This window comes from Mycteria americana, chromosome 6 (assembly GCF_035582795.1).
Source record: "Mycteria americana isolate JAX WOST 10 ecotype Jacksonville Zoo and Gardens chromosome 6, USCA_MyAme_1.0, whole genome shotgun sequence".
Classification (NCBI taxonomy): domain Eukaryota; kingdom Metazoa; phylum Chordata; class Aves; order Ciconiiformes; family Ciconiidae; genus Mycteria; species Mycteria americana.
Window position 1 is genome coordinate 54,353,651 of NC_134370.1, and position 17,590 is coordinate 54,371,240.

General features: G+C 42.8%; 1 protein-coding gene and 1 long non-coding RNA gene across 2 annotated transcripts in view; one reads left to right on the forward strand and one right to left on the reverse strand.

Moving 5' to 3' along the window:
- Positions 1-5,128, reverse strand: part of CHRFAM7A (CHRNA7 (exons 5-10) and FAM7A (exons A-E) fusion) — a 44,005-nt gene extending 38,877 nt beyond the window's left edge. The window contains exons 1-2 of the mRNA XM_075505886.1: positions 4,855-5,128; positions 3,522-3,661 (exon numbers count right to left, since the gene is read on the reverse strand). Of these exons, the coding sequence (XP_075362001.1) occupies positions 3,522-3,661; positions 4,855-4,909 (195 nt within the window). The 5' untranslated portion in view covers positions 4,910-5,128. The remainder of the gene's footprint in view (positions 1-3,521; positions 3,662-4,854) is intronic.
- Positions 1-15,161, forward strand: part of LOC142411003 (uncharacterized) — a 92,822-nt gene extending 77,661 nt beyond the window's left edge. Inside the window, exons 2-3 of the long non-coding RNA XR_012776080.1 lie at positions 14,338-14,427; positions 15,105-15,161. This is a non-coding gene — a long non-coding RNA (uncharacterized LOC142411003). The remainder of the gene's footprint in view (positions 1-14,337; positions 14,428-15,104) is intronic.
- Positions 15,162-17,590: the final 2,429 nt, after the last annotated feature.

Sequence of the window (17,590 nt, forward strand, 5' to 3'; positions counted from 1 at the left end):
GTATCAGCTGAGAAGCCATTAAAAGGAATGTATAAACTACAGGAAAGTATGATGGTGACATGTTTTGTTTCTAGCTTGTTAAACCAGTAATTGTTATTGCAAGTAGCTGTCATTCCCACCAGCATTTGCTTCTTGTTGACAATGAAGAAAACTCATTTGTTTTATAGTGTGAAGCTTAATTTACTTCATGGTTGGTTTCTTTCTTTGCCTGTCAATCCCAGGTCTCTGAGAAAGAAATGCAGTCAGTTTTATAGCAAGCAGAATAAGCTGTAACTAAACTGCCAGTACAAAAACTATGGCTTCTTACTGATTATGAAGGGATTTTTTTGAAAGGCACATATGATCAAAAACTCCTTTTTGAATCATATTAGCCAAGGCTGCCAGTCATTAACTATACCCAGACTGGCTGGTGATCTGTGGATATTTGCCCTTCAGTTTGTATGGTTTTTAATTAAACTTGACAACTCCAGAAGAAATTAACTCTGTGAAGTTGACTGCTTACTGGCCTTTACCCATTTGTGTCTCCAACAGCCAACTGTTCATACTGTAGTCAAGGACATGGTTATAGCCATGTCAGGAGTGCGGGGAAGAGAGCGCCCCATTATTGACTCACAGAAATGCAAAGGAAATCTTTATAGTATGGATGCAATTTAAGTAGGAAAAAAGTCGCGTGGGCATTCGGCTTCTTCTATTCAGGAAATGTTTTTGATGACGTAAAGAAGGCTTCTGTAAGCTGTGTCGTCACTAGGAGGGTTTGGCCATACAACAAACCTTTCCCAGCGTAGTTAATACTTAAAACCACGTTAGCTTAACATATTCAGGCCAAATGTGTCTATATAGAATGAGACCAGAAGTGCAATTTCTGAAAGCCAGGTAAAAAATTGGTCTGTTCACAGCCCTCTTTTATTTTGGAGCAAAGTGCTTTTTTGAGCTCTCCTGTTTTGAAATAATTCTGAAATGAATTTTATGTAGTGTAGTGCTAACAATAACAAAACCAACCAAACAACAAAAACCCCACAACATCAGGATTTTGATCCTGGTTATCAAAATAAACCAAGCACTACAGAAATGTTTCCTGAACACACAGTTGTACAAAAAGAGTTGTACAAAAATCTTTTGAAGGGAACTGTACTGTCCTGTACCAAAGCAAAGTTCCTCTAGTAGCTGTGAGAAGGCACATACTGCAGCAGGAGGTCATTTCCCAAAAGGGAGCTACAGAAGAAGGCCTTGTAAACTTAAGTCCATGGTTGGGAAGGGGTTTTACTGAAGCCTGGTTTAAGCACCATGTACTGTGCCGAGTTCTGCAGAGATACACTAAAACGTGGAGTTTTGTTCAGGTGTTCAGTTTGAACAGGCCTTGAACAGACTGGCTAAGCTTTCCTGAACATATTGCCCTATTACCACCAAAGATAAAAATCTAACTAAAACTAGAGATACACAGAATGTATCGCTACAACTGAAGACTCCAGCCACTAGGAGCTGCTGCAGAAGCCACTAAGGGGCCTGATGCACTGGAAAGAGGGGCTAGACCAAAGCTCCATCACACAGACGATATGAGGCCAAGAGAACTGAGTGTTTATTTCTGCCCTGTCCTCCACATTCCCTGCTAACATGGCAAGAGACCCGTGAAGGTTTGAGCCAGCGAGAACAGCTGCAGCAGTAGCCCAGATGGGGACCTTCAGGCATTCAGACCTTTGAAGCACTGTCTGTCCCATGCTGCCCTTCGTTCTCTTCACTTCAGCCTCCTTCTCTTACTTTCCTGTGACCTGCCCTGTCCTCATGACTCCCACTGCCCTTTGAATGCCTCTTCCTTTGTGTTACCTTGACACGTTCTAAAGGAATCCAATTAGATGAATGCTGAAATTAATACATCCCTTATTAACACAGTATCATTTATGCCTTTTGTGTTGTTCCTCGCTTTTATGCTTTTTCTGTTGTCTCTGATTATCCAAAGGCATTCTTGCTTACTTGTCTATTTAGACTGGCTCTTTGTGCCAGAAGTCACCTACTACTTGTGTCTGCAGTGTTCAGAGCGAGGAGATCCCCTTTTTTCAAAATCTCTAAGCCCACCCATAATAAACATCATTAATAACAAAAGCATGCCCACATACAGTTAGTGGGATGTTAGTGTCATCTGTTACATCAGCCCACTGGTACAGGCTTTTGTCTCACGTCGAAGGTTTGGTCTAATGCCTGGCTGTCCTCTCTTAGCTCTCAGGTGCCCGTGCAGTACAGCCACAGTCTGCATCAAGTTCACTCTGCCAGCACCTTTTGAAATTGTTGCATTCTGCATAACACATATTCTTCCCTCGCCATCATTCAAAGAATATATGACTCCATATAGCTTCTGTTCTGCTCGTTGGTATCACATATATTAAAACTCAACTGCCATACAGAAGGATAGAACTGACATATTTTGCCTGTTGGCTTTAGTGGCACTGACACTGAAACAACTCACTGACTACGACTGCCTGCTGTCACTTTAGCAAATGGTAAATATCACACTGGAAATACACATCCTAGTTTTCACCTTAGGTCTAATAAATCTAAAACTTGCAAAAATGTGCATAGAAACTATGAGCATTTAAACCTGCAGAGTTCTCTCTGTGTGTGCTGACCTTTAGATACTAATTGAACAGTGTCTGGATTTTGGCAGTCAGCAGCTTGTAAGGGAACAGAAAGCAAGCCACTTGTCATGAATAATCCCATCTTTCTTTCTTTTTTTAAATTTTGTTGTGCCTCGAACTTTAAGCATCTGATGGAAAGATAATAGCATTTTGAGGTTAACTACTAGTTTTAAGTAGTTAACTTCTTTATTAGTGGCCATAGCTAGTTGAATTCAGTAAAAATGAATACTGTAAACCCACTTACATGTAGAGTTTGATCTCTGTGGCGCTGTGACAGAGTGAAGCTTAAATTACTCATATTTGAACACAAAAGATCCTACAGTGCATTTTACAAGCTTGCCAAGCACTGCACAGGAGTATCTACTGATACACCAAACAACTGTGGTTGCAAATAGAGCAGCTCAGCTAAAATGTAAGCATATAGAATGTAGCAATCTTGTCTAAATAAGATAAGAAATAATATAACTTGGATTTTGGTCAGGACACCCCCTTCCTCTCCTCCTCCCCTCCCCCCAGTCTCCAAAAACAAGCAGCTCTTTAGTGACCACCAGAGATCAAGAACTCTGGTTTTGCATATCCCCCCCCAGACTACACTTCTTGTTCCTTCTAAGTCCAGTTAAGGATCCAAAAGGCAAAGTATGCAGTTTGAGCTTCACTTTAAATAATTCATACTGTTAAGAAGGTTGGGAAATATTGACAAGAAATCTAAGAAAGAGGCAAACTTTACTTTTAAGTTTACTTCTTTAAAAAGGCAGTCAAAATGTGGTGTTGTGTCTTGAATTACTTGTGCTTTCCAATATCTTGCAGTCTTCCTTCTCTATCACAAATCTCCATTCTAGAAAGGAAAAATCCACCCTTTTAAAGAAATAGTTTCCTAGGAGGTTACAGACTCACCACATCCATGATCTGCATGAGGCTGAGAGTGAAATAGACAGTGAGCGGCTGGGAATCATTTGCAACGGGTCGCTCCAGAGGGTTGTAATTTTTCAGCAGCTCCTTGTAAAGCTTCCGTTGGAACTCTCCTTGCAGGGACTCTTTGACCACAGGAATAAGTAGATAAATAATTAGGATTCTACATCAGGAAGTAAAGCTAGGACATAGGCTCTTTTCCTGCTATCAGATATTATGTATCCTTTCACCTGCTGCATTCCCAGAAAAATGCCACTGTAATTCATATAGTTCATTAGCTACTACAACAAAATCTTATCACAGATGTATCACTCTCTCTTTTCATCCCAGCCTGTAATGGGGATCCCCTCTTTGATCGTTTCTTGGCTGGCCAGGACTGATAAATTCTAAATGCTAATGATGCTTTGTCAATATATGCACCCTTTGGTCCAGCAGCAAGAAGTGATGAAGAGGAAATACACTACCTGTATTTTGGCACCTGTCCTGGCATAGCTATAACTAGAAAAGCAGAACACAGATTCGGCAGAGGGCATCGGCAAGACAATGGGAGAAAAATGGCCACAGGTTAGACTGAATCCTGCTCTCAGACTGCTTCAGACTGAGAACTCTTTGGGGCAAGTACTCTCAGCTTTGTTCTCTGTTCATGCAGCTATGACTAAAATGGGGCTACAGGGTTCCTGGCAGAGATGATAGGCACTGCATTAATATACGTGATAACATTCAGGGTTTTCTGTCCTTTTAACACCTCAAATCCAGGGAGGGTCTTTATTCTGCCGTTTTTCTAAGGAGGGAGAGGGAGCAGGTCCGCATGGATGGAGCAGAGTAGACCAGGCACAGAGGCAGTTTCAGAATGAAAGGAAATCTGGGTCAGGTAGGAACAGGTCCTCTGGATGCCAGCCCTCCCCGTCCCCACTCCAGGCGGACTTTCCTCTTCCCTGTCTTCTAGTCCTGAACTCCCCCCCGCAAAAGCCACAGTCGCTGCCCTGAAGCAGCTACCATTTAAGTGCCTCGACGGAGTTTGCTCCCCCGTCCCCATCGCTCTGTCCATCTCCCACGTCCCTTCCCGGCAGCTCCCCCGCTGGCAAGCCCGCAGAGCGGCCCGGGACAGAGGACAGCCCCCAGCCGCAGCGGCAAGGCGTGGGGAGAGGGCTGAAGGGGACGGCGAGGCGCCGGGGCCCCGCCGTGCCGCGGAGGACCCAGGACAGCTGTCCCTGCCCTCCCGCCCGCCCCTGCCGCATCCCGCCCCGGCTCCCGGCGGCTGCCCGCGAGGCTCGCGCTGCCCGCAGCTGGCAGCCCGCGGGAGCGCGGCGTCACTCACCGCGCACGAGCCCCGCCGCCGCCAGCAGCCACACCGCCAGCTCCTGGAGGCCCATTCCGGGAGACCCAGCGCGGCGAGGCAGGGTGACAGCAGCAGCGGCTTCTCCCGCCGCCGAGCCCCGCCAGCCCCGAGCGGCGCGGGCAGGCGCCGAGCCGGGCTGCGGCGCGGGCCGAGCCGCGGATCCGGGCCGCTGGCAGCCCCCGCGCCCCGGGGACCTCCGGCAGCTCGGCCCCTTCCTGCGCCCGCACGGCAGCTCGCCCTACGGCGCTGCCGGCTCAGGCGGAGCGGAGGAGTGCTGACGGCCCGCCTCCGCCTCCTGCCTCTCCGCCTGATGGATTTCCCTCCCTTCCCTAATCCTTGCGCGTCCCCGGGCCGGAGGGGAGGGAGCGGGGCCGCTCGCAGGCTGTTACCGCAGCCGGAGCGATGCGGTGCGCTGGGCAAAGCGGCCCCGGCGTTATAGAGACGAGAGCGGGGGCAGCCCCCTCCCCTGCTGGGCACCCGCACCCCGCAGCCCTCCCCGCTCCCGCGGGGCCTGTCCCCGAGCCCTGCCAGCTGACGCCCTCCCGCAGCGGCGTGGGCTGCGGCGGGGCGCGGGGTGCCGGCCCTCCCCGCCCGCGGGACGGAGTCGGGAGGAGCGGAGGCTGCTCCGCGCCGGGCAGGGAGCCAGCCCTGCCCGCCCGCCAGCTCCCGGCAGGGCAGCCTGCGTGCCCGGGTGCCGCGGGGAAGACGCCCTGCCTGCGCTAGCCGGAAAGCCGAAGGCCATCGGGGCCCTGAGGGCCACGGGCTGCCCTCCCAGCTCCCCTCCCCTCCTCAGCCCAAGCGCTCGGCCATACTCCTTTGCCATCAGCAGCGGCTGCCGCTGTGAAAGGCAGGAATTGGCCCGAAGGGCAGCAGAGTGCCCCGCGCAGGGTAGCCGCTGCCTGGGGCGAGCCGGGCAGCAGGAGGGGAAGGCAGCCGGTGTGGGGATCCAGGGCAGGGCCAGTGCCTGCTGGCCTTAGCCAGGAATTTGGCCTCGGTCACATTTTGGGGAGGAGGGAGATGGGCAAAATGATGTTGCACACATGGCTGTTAAATCCCCAGCAGACGTGCAGGGCTGGGGGCTCAGGTGCTAGATGTTTCATCTAGATATGGGAAAAACAGCCGTGGCTGAGGGGCGTTGTGTTTAGTGCTTGACAAACACATGACTGAGTAAAATGATGCCCGAGTTCCTGCCTGGTGTAGGTATAATGCACCACAGTTGGAAAGCAGGCCTAGAAAATTCAATGCATTTTGTTGATTGGTTCCCATTTGCAACTTTAAGCACATTTTTGAGACCATGCATGGGTTATTTCTTTCAGTGCAAATCCCTGCCCTTCAAATCCAGTTGCTCCATTAAATAAATGTCCTAGGCAGCTGCATCTAAGGGAGAATGGTATTGAAGAGTGTCCTCATTTGCAAGGGGTAACTAAATGCTAGTTTTTCAAATAGCCCAGCAAACAGCAGTTTATTAGTCCATGTTAATTCTCGGCTTTAAAAATCCAGGTAGTCTGTTTTGGCTGAAGCACTGACCTAATTTATGTAGCCACTGTTTAAATATTTTTAAATGCTGAGCACAGAACCAGACGAAACTGGGGGCAACGTGAGTAGCCCAGCACATTGGTGCATCATGTGTTCCAGCCGTAACATACAGGAGGACCAAAACATTCCCCTTTTCGAAGGAGCCAACATGCCAAACAACTTTACCAAGGGGTAGTGGAAACCAGCAAGGGGCAATGGTAACTCTCCAAAAGCCAGGCCATAGCTGATGTAGGGGTATACACTGTCAAAGTTCTCAGGTATTTTTTTTAACAGCCCATCTAGGTTGAGTTTATTATTCCTCCTTTTTATTCTGTGGTGGGGGTTTTTTTTGGTCAAAGGTCAAAGATCTTGACCTTTTTGGACCAGCTAGCAGACAGGAGCGAGTTGCTTGGGGAGCTCTGTGTATTCGCAGAGAAACCAAATGTTATTATCCATTTGTACTTCAACCCTCCCATGGCAGTGCTCTTAGTACCTGGATTGTTGCCTTGTCTCATTTTGGGAAGGAAACTCATTTTCTTTCCTCCTGCTCCTGTTATCCGCTGCTGTTTTGGCACAGGTGCCCCAGATCTTTCTGGGTGTACAGTAAACAGCATAAATCATTCAGGCAAGAAATCTGGAGAGGAAATCTACAGTTCATGGCTGACCTCTACTGTTGGCTCATTTTTTTGCTCTGCACATTGCTTCGTTGGCAACTGCCTCACCCCGAGTGGTGACGGCAGGGTCAGCAGTGAAAGCACTGTAGAAGCATGCACAGCCCAAGGTCCTCAGGGCTCTGTTCCGGGACTCAAAAGGTAAACCCTTCAGGGGATGGTGCTGAAACCCCAAATTCCAGTACTGCAAGAATAATTCATAAGTATTTATTTGATAAATCTTGACTTATTTTTTGTTTGTGGCGGTCTCATTTGTTTTCGATGTTAGCAAATTAAATTTTATAGGCACTTCAGAAATTCTCCTCTTCAGATATTCTTTAATAGCAATCAGCAGCCCAACTCCTTGATTAACCTGTGTTCAATCAGGTGCATTCCTTCTAAAGCGTTTACCTTTCTAGTCAGGGATTCTGGTGTGAATGCACACAAACGGCAGGAAGGGGTTACCTTTGCTTTCTGTAGTCATCCTGGCTAATAAAAGTTAATTTCACAAATATTTGTGTGGGTTGATTGCCTAGATACTAGCAAAGAAAGATTAACACTATACTGAAGTCCACTAAAAGCCTTCATTTATGGCACAAGTTATCTTTGTAAAAGTCTATTGTTTACAACTTAAAAGCAAACTGAGCAGTCTGTGGCCAGCAGAGGCTCTTTTCTTTGCCACCAGTGCCCACCAGAGATAAGACCCACTCTTCTCTGAGCTTTAATTCTTTCTGTTGGATGCTATCCAACCAGGTGATTTGGAGGGAGCTGTTTCCTCTCCCCGGATAATAACTTTAGACACAATGATGAATGCAAGTTCATTACAATTACAGGCTGTAGAAACTATTGCGGGTCTCCCAGCCCACCTCCCACAGTTGGGTGTTTGCCAGAATATAAACAAGCCCTTAATATCAGTTTATTTCTCATTTACATTGGATATAATTTGACACAGCCAGTTGTGTGTCTGTCTATTTGTGAATACCCAATATTTTCAGGGAGATAAGAGTATGCACAGATCATATATCTTCACATGAAGGTCAGGCATAAGAAAATGTTTGTGGTAACAGTATGTATCTAATACCAGCATGCTGTCTATTGTCCCTTTACCTGGTAAGCAAAGAAGTAAATATAGCCTTGTACAAAAGGCAGAAGTCCTCACTTAAGTACTATTTCAGATCTATTTCAAGAGTCTGAGTGAGGCAGACTCACTCAGAAACAGCTACAGGAATTAGAGAAACAGCTACAGGATTCTGAATTAATGTATCTATAGAAAAGACCCTCATCATAATTGTAAGACGTTTGTTTATGCCCAAAGACTATCTTCCTAGATTCATTTATAAGGCTAAGCTCGTACATTGGTCAGTTAAAAGAACCAAGGACTGAAGAACATTCAGAATGACTCGTGCAGTCATTACAAGGTGTTGCAGTTGTCCGGGGGTTATAATATCCCAGAATGTGAGGAATATCCTCTTTCTCTCTTTGCACAGCTTTACAGATGAACAAAAGCATGCACCCTCCTAATGTGACAGAAGATGATAAGATAGCCCTGAGATTAGGCTGATAGGGAAGAAGTGACCATCTTATACTATATGCAACTAAAGTGACTGCAGTGCTTTCTGACTTTGATCTAATTATTGTGCAACTGCAATGACCCAGGACTTCCATATCAGAAAAAAAAATCTGCTTTTCCTTCTTTTTAGAGAAGAAGGTAGAACAGGCTAGGATTTTAAATGGTAACTTACAGCATATGTTAGATGAGACATTCCCACATTTATTTGAATGTTACTCAAATTAAATTACCTCTTTAATTGTTACCTATTTTTTTTTAATTTTTAGGTAGCCTTAGTAATTGCATCTCATGTTATTAGTTATTCTCTGTTGTTTATTTTGCATGACTAGTAGTCTCAGTGATGGAGAGTGTATATGTGATGACCTTGATTTTTTTTCTGTAAAATGTCCTGAAACAATATATTGCTTCTCCCTTGCCAAGAGGTAGCAGGTAGTTTTGATGTTGAGTTTTCTATTGAAGGACAAATTAGTGATCTGAAATCTGGTTAATTTTGTAATTAAACTTTATATTCTAGCCATCCAATCTTGAACAGAGGTTCACAAAGATAATCTCTTCCCAAATTCTTAGCTCCTACACCTACATCCTACTGGTGTAGGATCATTTCCAGAAAATGATACATTCCCCAAATTGTCTTTTATTGGGAAGGATAAAGAAGAGCACAAATTATTCTGTTGTTTAAAAGTAACAAAACTGCTGCCCTCCCACTTTGTAAAAATTAACTACAGAGAGAGCATTTCTGAACAGTGCTCAGATGTGAAGAATAAGGATTTGTAAAATTTGCCTAATGAATTTGCGTAACTAACGAATAGGGCCCATGGTCATTTCTCTAATGCCAACATCTTTCAAAATTCATTCTTGTCTTTTATTACTATTAGCATACACTCACATTAAAGTGTGAGCATAGTTATTAAACAACAGTGGCAACACCACTGTGGTATTGTGAATGAAATATCTCAAATGAAACAACTGCAGAGATTTCTCAGCATTTCCCTGTCAAAAAATATCACAGGTTTTCATTGACGTCATGCTTAGCACATTTCCACTTTGATTTCTGTATAAGGAGTTACTTGTTCCTCTCATTTCAGCCTCTGTCAAGTCCTCCCAAGTAATTTTGTAATTCCAGGGCTTGGCATTCGTTTCTCACTGACACAGAATTCACAGCATTACAGAGTCACCTTGTCATCTTTTTGCATGAGTGTGAACAACAGAAAGTTGGCAAAACTGCTTTTCTTCACCCTGGTTGATTTTAAATAACTACATAATTTAGGGTTCACGGAAGCTAATTAAAGTTGGCAAGAAATCTGCATTTTAGGCCTGCAGCTTTAACAGATCCTCATCTATAAGCATCCAAAGATCAACCTTATTTATCTTGTCCTAAAGCAACACACTACAAATTTTTCTTTGCTGAAAAAATTACCATCTGCTACAATTTAAATAACTAACATGAATTCTACAAAAATGGTCATTTGATCTGTAAAGACCATGCTAATAAGGCCTTTGACCATAAAGCTGACCTCTAATCCTTTCAAAGACAGAAATGTTTGAAACATTACTTTTTTTCCTGGCAATGCTAAATAATGTTCTATCAAAACTGAGAGCGAATTCATTTAAACTTTGGAGTTATAGTTGAAGCAGGGGATATGAAACAGGTCAGTCTTACAATGCCAAATTTCTACAGGTAAGATTTCTAAAAAGAAGAGTACTCAGGGTGCACTCTCCTGCTAGAGAAAATGGAATTTTGTCCTTTAGAATTCTAATGGCTAAGTTTTGGTTCGTCAAATACATACATTTTTAATATGGCTAAGGAGAGAAAGAATTTTGTTTTTTCCAGGTCTCTGCATTTTGTCTTGGAATGCATGGATTGCAAATTTACAACTGTATTTCTTGTATTGCATAAAACCAGCATGCCCTAATCTTCCCTCCCAGCTTCTCCTGCAAAGTCTCACTCCTAAAGTAAATCAGTCAGGTCCACGTATGATGTATTTTAACTAATCACTGGTGAAGGTGAAGTTGATGTTTTTCAAGCATGTGGAGCAACAAACATCATGTATCATCTTCTATTTTAAATGAGATCTTGTCCTTTCTCTATAATTGCATCCTTTGTACTAGCACAGCGCACCGATATCAACAACAGGCTGCAAAGGGGCAAATGCCATGGCGAGTCGCTAGAGACAGGAGAGGAGTTCATGGCTCTCGGCTCTGTAGAATGGCAGCCAGTCATGGCTCAGTGAAGAACGCTGTTTGTCTCCAACCGGCTGGTGACAGCTCCTTCAAGGAAAGTGTCGCAAATGGTAGCATTCAGAGAATGGAAACAAAAATGAATAATTTTTGTTGTCAGAATACAGCATATTTGGAGGGCATGGATCCTTCAGAGACAGGGAGATTTTCAAAGTGAGAGTCCTCACTGGACTCAGAGGAACTGTCAAAGCAGCTACCAGATGGTTTCACCGATGAAGAGCTGGGGACCTCCCAAGGGAGGAGCTGAAAGTACTCTAAATACGTGTTTTGGTGGAAAGTTCACCACTAATAAACCACTACACGTGATCTATTTTATCTGGATCCCTTAGAGAAATACAGACTTAGGTACTGCGTGTCCAGAGTGCTGAAGAAGACCGGTTGTGGGTTTGCTGTGTTCAGGAGTGCAGGCCAGGTTTTTCCGCACGGGCAGCACAGCACAGAGCAGACCAAAGCCGTGCTCTGGCTTTCCAAACACGGCAACTGTAAGGAGCAGAAAGCGCCTGCTGGCTCCTAGGCTTGTGGGTCCCTCTTCCAGCTGGAATTCTGATGTTATTGTTTGTGACAAAGTGAGTGGGACTTTTCCCTACTCATTCCTGGTTTAAAAGAAGACCAGCCGGCTGACTGTAAGTGGGTGTACTAAGTGCCAGGAGCATAAGTCATGGAGCAAAGGAGTGCACTCTGGCTACTGTACATGAAAGTGAAAAAGCAAGTCTAAAGCCCTGTGTATCAGCCCCCAGTACCTGGCACTTGACTAAAATGAGGCCTTGCGGAACAGCTAGTGCCAGAGAGCTGGGTTGATCACCGAAGTGGGGATGGGGTATTCGTATGAATGGATGTCTTATAATCAGCTATTTAAATAATACGTAGAAAATCATAAAAAGTCATATGTGATTCATCTCCTCAGCACTGAAGAACCTGTACAGAATAAATGACTGACTAATGGTCCCAGCATAGATATCTGAAGTAACCATTTTATGAGCAAGCTGTGTGGTAGCAATGAAAATAGACACGTGCACGGAGGAAAGACTTTTCCAGTAATAAACCTGCCTTTGATTCTAGTCGTAGTTAGTTCTCAAAATAAAACTTCCCTGCTTTCCAGTAACATCAAAAGGGTTTTGTTAGTCATGAGTGAATGCAAATTGCCTTCAGTGCGTTTTTCTTGAACTAGATTTAAAAGACCACAGTTAGTTCATACAGTTGTTATAGATAATTTTTTCTAAAACTTCCTTTTAATATGACAGAGAGGATAAAAAAAGGAGAATGGGGCCATAAAGTAGAGAGAGGAAGGAACAGCCTGGTTTCTTCAGTGATTTTAATTAGATGGAGGATTTTTCAAGCTTGGATAAGCTTTCAGGTATTTCCTTTAGCATTTGTTTTGCAGGAGGAATTTTAGACTACTGGTTGTTTTAATGACTAATTATAAGATAAAAGGTATGATAAAAATAAAGTAAAAACCTGACCTAAAATTTGTCTACCAATTAGACCAACATACTTGGAATGTCTTCTTACATTCAGAGCTAATCTTGCTTCACACAGATCTTGGGCTTTCTTCTTCTGCATGTCTTGGTAGCGCAGATACAAGAAGCCAAATCCCTTGTTTTGTAACTGTATTGGTATTGAATTTTATCCAGTTGGTATGTTATTAGAGCATGAGAAAAATTATGATGGTTACCTGAGCCAGGCAAATAAAGCAAGAAATTTATGGGAGCTTATTGAAAGCTTTCTATTTTCGTATTTCAAGTTGACTTTTTAACCAGAGATGTTTGGATACCCAGACTTCTTTTAATGAAACTAAACTTTCAGAGATTTGTCTATTTTTGCTCTATACATAGAATGTCTACCCAACTAAAACAGTGTTCCCGCTTTTGCTAATTTACGTAAGTGAATCTTAATTTTTAATTGAAGCTATTGCTCCTAATAAATCCTCTGGAATGCCTAAATAAAAATGCCGTGGGTCTCTTTAATGGCTGTAATTCAAGGCTATTTTTTTATCACGGTCAAAATTGTTATTCTGGATTCCTGCTTAATTATGAAGATAATGCAATGTGGCAGGTCAGAGGCAACAATGACATTGCTAATGCCAGGCTGCAAGGATAGCTTGTAGGTAGCTGAGATGGCTTGAATATTTTAAGTAATAATTTAATTTAGCAGTTTGCTGATGTATTGTCTGTGGTACTGTTTTTTATAACCCAAACATTTCAATGTTTTCACATTATTATGATCAGAAGATAGAAAATGTTGATAATAGTACAGTTTTCAAAAGCACTGCAGTGATTTAGAGCCTATGTCATACTTTTTAAAGAGATTCTGATCACCTGGGAGCTTAAGTCTTATGGGAACCCAATGAGTTTATGTGCCCATGAGCAGGTTTTCTAAGCAGGCAGCTGCATTTTATTCTTAGGAATAAAATAAATAATAAAGCACCAGAATGCTTCTGAAAATTTTGCCCTATCATTTGTTTTAATTTTAATATATGAAGTTTAAATATTGTGTAACAAACTCATTTAAACTGTTGATTTTCCAAGTTGTGAATGAAAAGCCCAGAAATCCCTAATTAAATGTGTTACAAGAACCCAATTTCCACAAATGTCCCTTGCAGAATGGAGACCAGCTGCATGTGTCTTATGTAAGCCAAGCACAGGTGCTACCTTCCTGCTGATCTCTGTAGGGTATTTTGTGACAGAGGACTGGTAACTAACTTGTCAGCGTGATCCTGATAGTTCACTGAACAGCAGTTTGGCTGTCACACATTTTTCCTCACTGTTGACCTGCTTTGAAGTTGAGTCACTCCAGTAAATCATTCTGTTTCTCTAATGGGTTCTGAGCTGCTCTAGGTTTTCTGCTGATTTTTACCCCCGTGTAGCAGTTTGTTTGATTCGTGCATTACGTTTCCAGATTCAGCCCCAAATTCCAGTTTCATTGTATTATTTTTCTAGTTTTTAGGAGGAAGTGGCAGGATTCCTTCGAGGAGGAGCAAATAGAGTTGTTCTGTGTCTGTGGAAGTGCCCAGATGATAAAGAGCAGGATGCTGATACGTTTTCCACCTGAGGAACACTGTCCTGGTTTTAGGATTAAGGACAGAAACGGGAGAGACAGAGCTGCTGCTTTTTTACCCCCGTGTAGCAGTTTGTTTGATTTGTGCATTGGCTTTGTTAGAGTGGTGGCTCTCCCTCTCTCTCTATTTTTTTTCCCTTTTTTGAACTGAACTGGTATCTGCTTAGCTAATATGGCTTACATTTAGTGGAAGGATTAACTGAATTTGGATGAAATTTTAATATGACATTTGCTTTGTTAAGAAAGTGAGTAATTGTAGAACTGCTGGTTTGGGTTTTTTTCTCTTTTCTTTTTAATGAAGTCTGGAGATTCATAGAGCATCTCGTTGGTGCTAGTACACATTCAGGTTAATTATTTTAGAAATGTGTACTTCTGTAATTCATAATCCAGTGAGGGTTATTGAGATATTTTCAATGCATCCAATTTCTTCAACAGAGACTGCATAGACCATGAAGACAATGAGAATATCATTGTCAAACTGATAAGGCTGAGACACAAAGCAAGTTGGAAGAAGATGACAGCCAGGTGAGTTTTGAATTTTTCTCTTTGAACGTCTTGCTAGAGCCACATGATTCTAGACAGTTGTCCTTTAGGAAAATGCCATTAAATTCAAACAAAATAGGATTAAGATGAAGTATGGTAAAATATTCAGCAGAGCTCTGCTTCTGAATCTCCATTTTCTTAGGCCTGTAAGGCTTAACTGTGGCTTTCTAATGTTACCTTGAGCTGTGTAATTTAACTGAAAGTCCATTGCTTGAATGGCCAGGAGCTAATGAAAGAAACCCAGATTCATACAAAGCTGCGGTACTAACCTGCAGGGTCCCCAGTTTCATTCAGGTGCCTAGTAGGTACATGTGGAAAACTTGCAGTGGTCTCTGTGGAGAGCAGTATGTGGGTAGAGAGCCGCCCAAGGCAAAGCAGTGAAGAAATACTGGGAATACATGCAGGGCTTAAATGTCCTTCTCTCTCTCCGTGTGTGCTGAAGGCATCCATGTCCTATCTGTCTGGAATACCCTATAGAAAAGAAAGGAAAATTCTTTAGGAAAAATGAGTATGATCGTTTAAATTGATGCTTGTATTACTGGTGAAATTGAGTCTTAATTACAAGGCATGTTTATGTGTATGACATAAATCATCACTAGTTGAAGTAAATGATGCCATTGCTAAGGCAGTAATACCTTTTGTGTTATTTCAAACTGCAGATTATCCTATGTAGAATCATTTCCCTGACGTTTCTGAGGGAATTCCGTAATGTTTAGGCATCTGGGACAGAAGCATTTCCCTTCCTGAATATTTTTTTTGCAAGACAGACCAAAGAACCTGTTCTTTCGATAGGTAAAAAAACCAATTACTGTCTTTAAAAACAATTCTTTCCCCTGGGAGCCAGAAGATTTCCTTGTCATAAGTTGGTTTTGGTTTTTTTTTTTTTTTAACATAGTGCTATTTATAAAAATCCTTGAAGTGAATCACTGAATTCTGAGCTTTGAAATTCTTTGCAAATAGCAGCAATGAAACTTGCCTAAAGTGTAAACGAGCAGCAATTTAAATATTAACTATCAGTTGATATTTCACAACGCTTCCCACATACTCATTTATAAAACACTCAAGCTGCAAGCTTTGTATAAATAGCACTTATTTACTGCCATGGTATAACTGAAAGCTTGATGTTTGAGGAAGGTTAACACTGGTAAGCGGGGGCTAGTAACGACTGTTACCTACTTGCTGTGTAATCTTGAGAGATGACTTAAATTAATGGTGTGCCATTCCCTCTAACTTGAATTGTTATAATCCCTATCTAACAAGGGTATTGTAAAACTGGTAATTATTTTGTTACACAACAAAATGTTATTGGTGTACTTCGACATAACTGATGTGCAGCAAGAACATCTGTTTACAAAGGGTCCTTCAGCTTCTGGGAATTTGAAACCATCAGGTTCAGTAGTGGGTGAATTAAAGATGATGGCTAACCAGATATTAATATATTAATATTATTAATATATTAATAATAATATATTAATATTATTAATATATTAATTTAATTGCCTTGAGTGAAGGAAAAAAGCACAGAAAGAAAGGCCATTACTTGTCTGGAACACTGTCTTGCAATGGTTTTGTTTTCTATTGGTACCAAATTAGAAGCTCAAACTGGTCACAGTTTGCAAGAACTAGACCATTGCATTACTTGTGGTTGTTTACACTTTCTCTCTTTCTCTCTTGCACTAACTCCATTAATGTGTCTCTATGTCCTTTTTTTTTTTTTTTTTTGGTACCTCGCACAAAGGTAGTGATTTGGCTGATAGCAGATTGTCACAAGAAGCCTTAGCATGAGTACAGCCTGTTCTGGGACTATGGGGTATTGGCTAATAGTATAATGGAAACCACAGAAGGGTGTCTGACGCATCCCACATGAGCCAAGCGTTTAAAATACGTCTTATACTCATGTGAAAACCAGGTGCATCATGCATGAAGCTGCAAATTTATTTAGATGCAAAATATAGGATACATTTTAGATGCCACATATAAATATGTGTAGACGTTTCAGTATTAACCACTACATGCTTCTGTGAGCAAGAGCATAAATAACAATTGAGCTTTTCTGCCATTGGCAATTAATCATGCCGCTTGGCCTTGGGCTGAGAAGACCCTGAGAGTCAGACCCTCTGCCACTGTTCCAACAGGCCTTTCCCTGTTTCTCTGACTGCTCATGAAGCGAAAGGCTCTCAAATGAGCATAGTTGTGCATTTTATTTGTTTCTCCTTCTTAAACTTCCAAATGATGATTAAAATACCTTCTTAGTGAAAATCTTGCTGTTCTGTTTTTAATACCATGATAGTCCATTGCCCTTGCCAGATGTGAACACATTACCTTGCTGTAGTATAGATGACTCCATTCCTGTCCCCGTTGTTTAAATCTTGCCTTGAATCCTCAGTTGTTCCCCTATCAGCTTGATGAGGACCCTTTTCAGGGCCAACGACAAGCAGGAAGAGCTTCACAGTCATCATGAAATGTATGAAGTTCTTTGGTGTCTGCTTGGGCTTAGGACCTTGTGTGTCAGACAACTGTCATCTTATTTACGGAGTTTCTCCTACTTTATTATGCTTTATTGGGACCCAAGCTGTAGTAGTGCAGGCGAAGGGGGGCTTTTTTCCCTGATGCGGTGTTTGCCACATGGAGTTCCTGCCCATCTGTGTGTGCAAGGGGGTCAGGCAGTCCCAGCCTGTCCCCAGCAGACTACAAGGAGACTCACACTTAACTGAATCTCTGGTTTTGCCTTGGTTAATGGATTTGTCTTAACAACTGCTGTCCCTAAGACATGATCTTTTGACTTATTGAAATGATTTGTATGACTTCCCTAAGTGCTTCCTAGCTGCTGAAATCCTTTCCAGAGCTGTCAGTCCTTGCAGACACGCAGCCGGACTGCCTGCCTGTACTCGACAAGAATAGTGACATCAGGTGGCAGTAGGGCCTCAGGGACAGAATAATACTCAATTCCTTCCTCACTTTTTCCTCATTATTTTTTGAATTTAATATGGTGTGGAGTTACTACAGCCAGGGCAGCCTCATGAATGTAAATAACCAATCTACCACTAGGCCGTTTACTGAAATAAAGGGCACAAAGCTATAGATAATGGGCCCAAACTAGCCCCTAATCAATCAGGAGAGCCGGTATCCCACCACTGTGCTCTGT